At 30.9% G+C, this 10,641-nt stretch overlaps 3 protein-coding genes across 3 annotated transcripts; all 3 read left to right on the top strand.

Moving 5' to 3' along the window:
- Positions 1-699: 699 nt before the first annotated feature.
- Positions 700-1,855, top strand: LOC124913918 (cysteine-rich repeat secretory protein 38-like). Its single transcript, XM_047454355.1, has one exon. It carries the CDS (start codon positions 726-728, stop codon positions 1,689-1,691), a length of 966 nt encoding a protein of 321 aa, XP_047310311.1. The 5' UTR covers positions 700-725; the 3' UTR covers positions 1,692-1,855.
- Positions 1,856-5,240: 3,385 nt separating this feature from the next.
- Positions 5,241-7,788, top strand: LOC124913916 (cysteine-rich receptor-like protein kinase 44). Its single transcript, XM_047454353.1, has 7 exons — positions 5,241-6,045; positions 6,196-6,276; positions 6,350-6,468; positions 6,531-6,741; positions 6,809-7,046; positions 7,116-7,266; positions 7,331-7,788. The coding sequence occupies exons 1-7, from the start codon at positions 5,247-5,249 to the stop codon at positions 7,661-7,663; spliced, it is 1,932 nt and encodes a 643-aa protein (XP_047310309.1). The 5' UTR covers positions 5,241-5,246; the 3' UTR covers positions 7,664-7,788.
- A 248-nt stretch (positions 7,789-8,036) lies between these two features.
- Positions 8,037-8,923, top strand: LOC124913920 (cysteine-rich repeat secretory protein 38-like). The gene has a single exon (XM_047454356.1). The coding sequence runs from the start codon at positions 8,052-8,054 to the stop codon at positions 8,808-8,810; it is 759 nt and encodes a 252-aa protein (XP_047310312.1). The 5' UTR covers positions 8,037-8,051; the 3' UTR covers positions 8,811-8,923.
- The last annotated feature ends 1,718 nt before the right edge of the window (positions 8,924-10,641 follow it).

Here is a 10,641-nt window from a genome sequence, read left to right as displayed (position 1 = left end):
CATCTGATTTCATTGACACAACATAAATGTTTTACAAAAAATAAAAAATTAAGGGAAAATGTTAAAATTAAATATTTAAAATATAACTGTTTTCATTGCTCTTTTGTTGTAACTTTTCAGTTTTCATATATATATATATATATATATATATATAATATTTACTTAAATTAAAATCAATGACTTGTCAAGTTGTCAATCATGTTTTCATTTATGAGTTGGGAGAAATTACACGGTCTTAAGTGCCTTTTGTACTGATACACTGAATAGGGATTGAATATTGTTGAATCTTCTTCTTTCAGTAATTTTTTTTTTTACATTGAATGTTTGTTTTATAGTTTTGTTTTTCACATGATTTTTTTTCTTTTGATGGTAAAAGAAATTATATTTTGAATACTTACATAAATTTACACATTTTAACATCTTGATAAAAAATAAGTATTATATTTCTCATTATTTCCAAATAGTTTTGAAATACTGTTTGTCTGTCATCTTTAAACTTTTTTTCATTTAATTATTTTTTTTTTCATTTTCAGTTTAATCTTTTCTTAGAGGTCAATCCATTAGAGACGTTAGATGGGTCATTTTCATTATAGGACAACCCATTAGAGACGTTTTCATTTTCAGTTTAATCCTTTTTTAGTTTAATTTTATTGTCTATAAAATAACTGCCCTATTCTCACTATTGTATGCTTCACGGATAAAGAAAGAAGATAAGAGAAAAAAAAATGGCTTGTCCCAAAAACATCTTCTTTCTTACTTGTTTCATCTTGTCCATTTTCTGTTCAGCATTTGCTGAAGAAAATATGTTGGCATACTTTTGTATAAATAGGACTGGATTTTATACCAATGGAAGCATGTATCAGACTAACCTCAATAATCTCCTTTCCACTCTCCCCTCCCAAATCGACCAATTTGGCTACGCCAATTCCACATCCGGCAAATTCCCCGACCAAGCAAACGCTGTCGTGCTCTGTCGCGGAGACGTCGATCCCGATGCCTGTCGGAAGTGTGCTAACAGCTCAATTCCCATTCTGACGGGGCTCTGTCCCAGAAACAAGGAAGCTGTTGGGTGGTGGGATTCCTGTATGCTTCGTTATTCTAACAAAACCTTGACCGGACCAGAATCCATTGCAGAAGAAGAAACCTTCTGGATTTATAATGTCCAAACCAACGCAACCAGCCCGGAGAAGTTTAGCAAAGACGTGAACTTGTTGTTGGAAGATTTGAAGCCTAAGGCGGCAGCAGGCGGCACTCGCCTGAAATTCGCGGCGGGAAAGATAGATGGGCCGGACTCTGAGAGCATATATGCACTGTTGCAGTGTGCACCGGATTTGTCAGAGCAGCAATGCAGTGATTGCTTGAACAGAACAATCTCTCTATACCCTATTTGCTGCGATAGTAGAATTGGAGGCAGAGTCATAACACCCAACTGTAATTTTCGTTACGAAATTGGTGCCTTCTACAATCAGACAAATGTTCAAGCTTTAACACCTTCTCCGGCGCCTTCTGTTCTTCAATCAGTGCCGCCGCCGCCGCCCCCTGTTCTTCAATTAGCGCCGCCACCATCATCATCGCTACCACCACCACTGCCGCCACCATCAGGAAATGGTAATATAAAGAAGACTGTGACGTCCATTAATGTTGTCTCTGTTTCGAGCTTGCTGTTTTTGATATTGCTGATCGCTAATTGAACAATCATGTTCTTGGAGATGCTGCTGTCTTCAAAAATAAGTTTGTTGAATGTTAAGGATATTATTATCAAATTTTGACTGTTTTTTTGCAAAAGTCTTCTTGTTGATTAGTTTGCTATTGTTGTCTCACTTTCTTGTTGAATATTCAATGAATTACTTATTAAGAAAAATGGAACAACTTTGAGACTGATTATTATTTAGTGAAAATATTACAACAATTCTTAATTATATACAAATTAAAAGTGGGAACTAACCAAACACAATATGATAATGACAACACATGTGGCCAAACAAGACTTCGATGCATAATTTATTGAAATAGTCAAACTAGAGAGTTATTAGTTCGTATTTTAATTCTGCTGGCATATAGTTTTAACTTAAAAAATGGGTTACTCTTTTTATTTTAACTATTTTCCTAAAAATTTAAGGCTATATACATACATTTATTTTATTAAACTTTTAATTATTGATAGAACACTTATTTAGTTCGGATCAAAATGCTTTTAGGAGTTAAAATTTAGTTCATCTATTAGGTAAGAATAATATGAGAAGTTATTTAGAATATTATTAATATTTCAGATTCGATTGTCACTAAAATTCTGTTAACTTTTGAAACTAAACAAAATTAATATTTAGTTTGAAAGAAAAAAAAGTGAACAAATTTATTATAACAATATTTAGCTTAAATTCACATTGAAAAAAAATTAGCCTAAATTTTTTTAATATTTTCAAAATTTTATTTTATGTTGACTTGTCCAAATTCAGTTCTATTGGACATCTTGAGAAGAAGTGTTTATAAATAAACTTCAATAATTTTGTAGTTTCATTCTTTACATTTCTATTATATTTATGTCATTGTAAATTTGTAAACCACTATGGAGATTTTGAGGTTTGGTCAATTCTTTACATTTTTATATGTGAATTAAAAAAAAATACTAATGGAAAATTTTGTAGTTACATTGTTTACATTTCTAATATGTGGTAGTAAGAGATTTTATGGACTGAGATATTATTGCTAGCAAATGAATGTCTACTTCTCATTTTCAGCCCCACTAAAAGGAACAGTTAATGTTCACACGTTAGTGTATGTGAAAATGAGATTTCACACAACCTCTAAAATATATATTGAATTTGTCACACAACTTGGTGACTTGTAATCAAATATTAATGTAAAATTTGTGTTTCACGTCTTATAAGTTAATGGGATTATTTGACCAATTTACCTTCAATGTAGCAGCAGTTTCCTCCACTGATCTCCACTGTTGAAGTGAAAATATTTTACAAAATTCAGATTGTCTTTTTTGTTTTATTTTATTGCTTGTTGCTTATTTCAATTATGAAATGAAACTCTGTAATTTATAATGTGATTCTCTTATTAACAAAAAGAAAATTGTGTGTTTTGTATGTGCAACAATATTGATAATGATTTTATCATTTAAAAATGAGTTCTTTATAATAACTCAGATAATTTTGTTCTAATTATTAAGATTAACAATAACTTATATATTTCAATTTAACATTTTTTATGAAAAATTAATTTATTTTGATTCTAAATATAAAAAAAATAAGAACTACATAAAATATTTGATGTTTAAAAAAATATATCTAATAATTTAAATAATAAATTTTGAATCACGTGTTCAACTATAACAACAAAAACATAGATAATTGGACAAACCCATTTTGAAGAGTTGCATGTATAGAAAGACTAAAGGGGATGAACACTTTGACAGTTGACTCAAGTCCATATGATTAATTAATGAGTCCTTGTGAATTTTTTATTTTTAAATAAAAATGTTAACCTACTGATTAAAACATTAATTAAATCATCCATAGAGTTTATAAAATATAATTAATATTTATTCACATAACAAACATTAATTAAAGCATGCATGTAGTTTTTCTAGATAGATCTTTGTAATTAATATTTATTCACATAACAAACATTAATTAAATCATGCATGTAGTTTTTTTAGATAAATCTTTTAATTAATATTTATTCTCGTGTTATGTTTTGGTTAGTGTGCTTAAATAATTTTTTCAATTAAATTAATTATTTAAAAAAAATAAAAAGTTTTAGAAAATTATATATATATTAAAAAAATAATTCTTTTTAATATAAAAAAGACTTTCATATTCATTATCTCTATTTTTTTTTTAAATTATAGCTATAGAACAAATATATATAAGAAGATTTAGTTTGTTAAGCTTTTTTTTATCTTTTAATTTTTAAATGAGAAGGGATAAGAGAGAATTTGAGAAAGAGAATGAGACATTACCTCATTGGTTGGAAAAAAGAAAAAATTGAGAGAAAAGAGGATTAGTTCATGCTACTAAGGCATCGTCACCTTCACATGTACAAAGAGAATAAAATTAACTAATGAAAATTGTGATGCTTCACTTTTGTGTATAAGTGTTATCTATATATATATAATGATGCTTAATTTTTAAAGTGTCCGGATTGCCGAGTCGAGAACTGTGATTAATTTGGATATATGTAAGAGTAAATGAATATTTGGGTCGGAATGTGGGTTGACCCGCCATAAAAATTTTACGGTAATATTTTTTTCACGATTTTTTATATTATTACTCGTGCAAATGCACGAGATACATGTTAATTTTATTAATAGAATAATGGCACTGCCGGTATAGATAGCATCGAAATAACCAAGGAAAGAAAATAAAAATAAATTATTTATTTTTTTCAATCAATCAAATTACATCCAGTTATTCCTTTCATATTCTGAACTAAATTCTCTCCCAAAGTCTTTCTCGTATAACTTTATTATCCAGAACGATTACTTCTAATACGACCCACTTTTACCAACTTTGTACAGAAATGATGTATTGTTGTGAATTGTATATTTATTTTAAATTTAAAAAATTAAAATATATTGTTTTATTAATCCATTTAATTGTGAAATTCCTTATCAAACTTAATAAAGAACATCTCCATACAAATTATTTTGATATTATTATAAAGTATGAAAAGTAATAGTATTTTAACTTAATCATTTAAATAACTTCGATTGAATAAATTTATGAGGATAATGGAATGTTGTCATCAAATTATGAGTTCTGCTAATGAATTTGAAAATTGAAGTATCCTTTATTATAAATTTGTTAGAAGGTGAACGACTTTATTATTAATGATAATAATTATAATGTGATAAATTAAATTTTATTTGAATTGTTTATTTATGTGATTTTTATTTGATTTAACCGAAAGTTAACCAAAAATAAGATAAAATTATATATTATTTAAGTTTATATTAATAATATTTGGATTGAGTTGATAGTATTTTAGTAAAATTTAGATTCTATATATATATATATTATCAAACTTTCATTAATCATATTAATTTTTTTTTTTTTATAACCCATAATTAGTTAGTTAGTCATCACACAGAAACCTTCATTACAAGACAAGTACAAGGACAGGATTTATATTATTATAAAGGTATGTATACTTTATTTTACTTTTTAGGATGAAAAAATAAAAGATCTTCTATATATATATATAAAACAATTGGCTTAATGACATAGATAAAGAAGATGAGAAAAAGAAAATGGGTAGATCTGTCGTTCTTTCTTACTTGCTTTATCATTCTTCTCTGTTCAGCACTTGCTCAGGAAAATTTGTTGCAACACTTTTGTATAGATAGGACTGGATTTTATAACGATGGCAGCATGTATCAGACTAACCTCAATAATCTCCTTTCCACTCTCCCCTCCCAAATCGACCAATTCGGCTACACCAATTCCACCTCCGGCCAAGTCCCCGACCAAGCAAACGCCGTCGTGCTCTGTCGCGGAGACGTCGATCCCGATACCTGCCGGAACTGCGCTACCAGCTCAATTCCCATTCTGACGGGGCTCTGTCCCAGAAACAATGAAGCTGTCGGGTGGTGGGATTCCTGTATGCTTCGTTATTCTAACCAAACCTTGACCGGACCAGAATCCATTGCAGAAAACGAAACATTCTGGAATTATAATGATAAAACCAACGCAACCAACCCAGTCCAGTTTAAGGAGGTCGCCCAGTCCTTGTTGGAAGATTTAAAGACTAAGGCGGAAACAGGCGGCTCACGCCTGAAATTCGCTGCTGGAAATCACATTGGCCCGGATTTTCAGACTATATACGCGATCGTTCAGTGCACTCCTGATTTGTCTGAGGTATCTTGCAGTGATTGCTTGACCAGAACAATCTCTTTATACCCTAATTGCTGCGATAGTAGAATTGGAGGCAGAGTCTTAACTCCCAACTGTAATTTCCGGTACGAGATTGATGCCTTCTACAATAAGTCAAATGTTGAAGCTTTAACACCTCCACCGCCGCCGGGACCAGGACCAGGTAACTAAGGTTCATACATAATTAATTAGTTGAATTGGGTTCGAGTAATTAATATATATAATTTTGGAACAGGAAATAGTAATATAAGGATGATTGTGATCATTGTTGTCTCTGTTTCATCCTCTGTTTTTCTCGTCGGTATTTGTATAGTCTTCACTCTGAAAAGGAGGAGGAGCATGAGACGCAATCTAATGCACAAACCTCTTAATCCAGACGAGGAGGAGGTCGATAGTAAGTTCTAACACGTTTTTTACTGCTATAAATCCCTTTCTGACTTAATTAATCAATTGCTGTTCTAAATCAGTGGAAGATATGAGCAACGAAGAAATCTTGAAATATGAATTTGATGATATTAAATCAGCCACCAATGATTTTTCCGAATCAAACAAGCTAGGAAAAGGCGGCTTCGGTTCTGTTTACATGGTATTGATTCATTAATTATGGCTTTCAAATTAATTATGTTATTGATACACTGTCACGTGTAGGGTAAGTTCCCAAACGGGCAGAATTTTGCGGTAAAAAGGCTCTCCAGTAAGAGTGTTCAGGGCGAAGCAGAGTTCAAGAACGAGGTGATGCTGGTGGCGAAGCTTCAACACAGGAATTTAGTTAGAATCCTCGGTTACTCTATTCAAGGAACAGAAAGATTACTAGTTTACGAGCTTTTGACCAATTCAAGTCTCGATAAATTCTTATCTGGTATGGTATGGTATTAATTAATCAGTTAGTTAACCAACAAGTTTTGAATAAAAACATACATATACAGATCCTGTCAAGCGGGAACAATTGGATTGGGAAACACGTTTCAAGATCATAGTTGGGATTGCTCGAGGTGTTTTATATTTGCACGAAGATTCAAGGCATCGAATAATCCATCGCGATTTGAAAGCTGCCAATATCTTGTTAGACGACGAGATGAATCCTAAGATTGCGGATTTTGGAATGGCTAAACTGTCTTTAATGGATGAAACTCACGGAGATACTCGTCGGATTGCAGGAACTTAGTAAGTAACTTAAATTATTATTGTTTTTGTTTTAAAATGATATGGGTAACACCTTATAATTGATTGCAGCGGATATATGGCTCCTGAATACGCAAATTATGGGAAATTTTCAGTGAAATCGGATGTGTTTAGTTTTGGTGTGATACTACTCGAGATTATTAGTGGACAAAAGAATAGATCGTTTAGAATTGGAGATGTTGAGGAAGACATGTTGAGCTATGTAAGTATGAACATAATTTAATTGTTCAAATGATCAATGATCATGAAACTAATGTTTTTTTTAGGCTTCGAGGAGTTGGAAGGAGGAAGATTGTTTAAACCTAATTGATCCTGCGATTAGGAATACGGGAGGATCAATGCCAAATATTATGAGATGCATTCACATTGCACTTCTTTGCACTCAAGATAATGCTTCTGATAGGCCGACAATGGCGTCGATTGTGGTTATGCTGACGGGTTTCTCTATCACTTTACCATTACCCTTTGAGCCTGGTTTGTTCAACCAAAGAATACCTAATGAGAATAGATCAAACTCCGATATAGATCAGTCATCCAAATCCAATGGATTAAATAACTCTAATAATACTGTTACCATTTCTGAGTTAAATCCTAGGTAGACAGGTAAATGTTGCTCATTTCCATTTCTCTGTTTCAAGTATAATTTGTAAGACTTATTTTAATCTATTGACATATTTAATGTCCCTAAGTTCAAAGAATATAACTTTTGTTTATAGAGAAACTAGGTCATTAGTGTCAACTAATTATTTATGGATTGACATATCTTAAAACACTGGCACTAAAGAATGAATGTCTACCTCCCATTTTCGAATTATGGGATGGTGTTCTTACTTTAGTGTGAAAATGAGACTTCCACTACCTCAGCAAAATTAAAAAAAATATATATGTATTTAATATTTGTCACAGCTATGTACTACTTTAGAATGAGGATCGGAGTGATTTAATCCATTGGTTCTTACTTACAATAAAAAAGAAAGAAAATTACAAATGGGGTCTCAAAGAAGTTTCGTTTTCTTCATCTTGGCATCCATTTTTGGTTCAATCTTTGGGCAGCAAGAATTTTTGCAACATTTTTGTATGGACAAGAATGGATTTTATACCCGTGGAAGCGTTTATGAGAAGAACCTCAATACGCTCCTTTCGCGTCTCCCTTCCCTTATCGACTCATACGGCTACTCCAATTCCAACTCCGGCAAGGTCCCCGACCGAGCAAACGCTGTCGTGATCTGTCGAGGAGACGTCTCATCTGATGCCTGTCGGGACTGTGTTAAGCGCTCTGTTCCCATGCTGACTAAACTCTGCCCCACAACTAAGGCAGCTGTCGGGTGGTTGGATTACTGCATGCTTCGCTATTCTAGCGGACCCTTGACCGGACCCCAATCCATTTCCCCCAATGAAACCTTCTGGGTTTATAATGATCAGAGAAACACAACCAGCCCGGATCAGTTTAACAAGGTCCTCCAGTCGTTGTTAGAAGACTTGAAACCTAAGGCGGCGGCAGGTGGGTCACGATTGAAATTCGCTGCCGGAAACCGGTTGGGGCCGGATTTTCAGTCTATATACGCGATCGTGCAGTGCGCTCCGGATTTGTCGGCGGTAACTTGCAGTGATTGCTTGACGAGGACATTCTCTCTTTACCCAATTTGCTGCGATAAGAGGATTGGAGGCAGAGTCATAACACCCAACTGTAATTTTCGATACGAGATCGGCGCCTTCTACAATCAGACGAGGTCGTCCAACCTTTAATTATGACATGTTTTAGTTTGGTTCGTGTTCTTCTTCCTGTTCTTGTTCTTGTTGACTAATTAGTTACTTACATATCGTTGACACTTTCAATAAAGTAGAGTTCTTTAATGAAATGGTGGGGGTGGATGTGGATGGCCCGGTGGGGTGTGGCTAGCAATTGACCAATTCAACCCTTTCAATAAATTCTTATTTGGTAAACTTAATTATTCAAGCCTTAATAAAATTACTCATTGTTTACTTTTTACAATTTAGGGTAATCTTGGTTAAGAAAATAAAAAAATTATCAGTCAAGAAACATATTTCTACGTGTTAATTCTTTTAATTTATATATTTATACTCAAAATTATAAATAAAGTTTTCATAATTCACCAAATAGACCAATGTTTTGGAGAATTATATAAATTTAAAATATAAAATGATGATGGTATACTTTGGTGTAAATAATCCTAGTTGGTATAAATTATAAAATCAAACTAAATAATGACACAAATATATAAGTCATTTTAAAATATTAAATAACAAAAAAAAATATCTTTTAGTTATAAATTCTTGTGTTTGGGATAAATAATTAAAAAAGAGTTGAGGTAATCAAGTTTTCTTATATTTCATTTTATAATTTTATAAACTACTCTCAAAAAGCATTTAATGTTACTATAATTTACACTATATTAGTTGTATAGGTCAAATATATTAGTGAGATAAATAATTTAATCAATACGTAGATTTAGGCACATTCATTATAGTTGGATAGAACGAACCCTTTATAGATAGGATCAAACTAACACTGTTAACATATTTTTATTTATTTTATAACATATATATATCAGTGTAATAATTTAAAATATTGATTTTGTAATTTGAGATTGTATACAATATTATAAGTTTAGATTAATTGTGTTGTTTTATTTTTGTTTAAAACTATTTTAAAATTTTCTTGACAATTTTGTTTGGTGTCTAAATATATAATTGCTATAAAATTCAAAATAGCATAATATTGTTGTATTTTAACTACAAGGAAATCCTGGTTCTATATTATATATAAAGATGTGAGATGATTATTCAAATTAACTTGATGATATTCAACTGCTGAAATTTAAATAGGCTGGCCCGTTAGCTCTAGTAGATATTAGAAAACTTCATGCAATTCCAATTCAGCCCAATACAATTATTAATTATTAAATAAAATAAATAGTTATAAGATTGAACTTAATAGTGTATAAGAACTGCAATGTTTTGTTTATTTATGTATATAATCTCATATTAATAAACTACCTACCAAACATAGCCTTAATATATAAAAGAGATAACTGAGAAATAAACAAAATTATTTGACAAGTCAATTCCATTCAAGAGGATAGTGAGACTTAAGAGAATAGTTCTCATAAAAATAGTTAGAATTGTCTTTGTGTATAAAAAACAATAAGAAGAAATATAAATTTATGTTTTATTATTATAATAATTTTATATATATAATTATTTGATGATTAAATAAAATTGTATAAAAAATCGAAAGAAAAATTAAAACATAATAAAATATGGAAAAGAGGAGAGAAAATAAATAAATAAAGATAAAGAAATGATGATAGCAAATTAAACATTCAAATTATAAACTTAAATATTATCGGAGTGTGGTAGAATTTTTTTATGTTTAAATACAAAACGTGTAATTATAATTTTTACTTTAATTTATTATTTAAGATTATTGTAACAGAATATTATAAACTGTAGACTTGATGGTATTCCATTCATTTTATCATTAGTTGATATGTTATTTAAATGCTGAAATTTAATAAGGTCACTGAATTCCACGGATAATCCATTCCGATATATA

Source organism: Impatiens glandulifera, chromosome 9 (assembly GCF_907164915.1).
Source record: "Impatiens glandulifera chromosome 9, dImpGla2.1, whole genome shotgun sequence".
Classification (NCBI taxonomy): Eukaryota; Viridiplantae; Streptophyta; class Magnoliopsida; order Ericales; family Balsaminaceae; genus Impatiens; species Impatiens glandulifera.
This window is presented reverse-complemented; position numbering and strand designations above follow the sequence as displayed.

What these genes read in the sequence shown, in the direction of transcription:
- LOC124913918 (XM_047454355.1), top strand. Translation starts at nt 726, where the DNA reads ATGGCTTGTCCCAAAAACATCTTCTTTCTTACTTGTTTCATCTTGTCC.
- LOC124913916 (XM_047454353.1), top strand. Translation starts at nt 5,247, where the DNA reads ATGAGAAAAAGAAAATGGGTAGATCTGTCGTTCTTTCTTACTTGCTTT. An exon ending in GCTTCGGTTCTGTTTACATG is followed by an intron (nt 6,469 to 6,530) that starts GTATTGATTCAT and finishes TGTCACGTGTAG; the next exon opens with GGTAAGTTCCCAAACGGGCA. An exon ending in AGGAAGACATGTTGAGCTAT is followed by an intron (nt 7,267 to 7,330) that starts GTAAGTATGAAC and finishes TGTTTTTTTTAG; the next exon opens with GCTTCGAGGAGTTGGAAGGA.
- LOC124913920 (XM_047454356.1), top strand. Translation starts at nt 8,052, where the DNA reads ATGGGGTCTCAAAGAAGTTTCGTTTTCTTCATCTTGGCATCCATTTTT.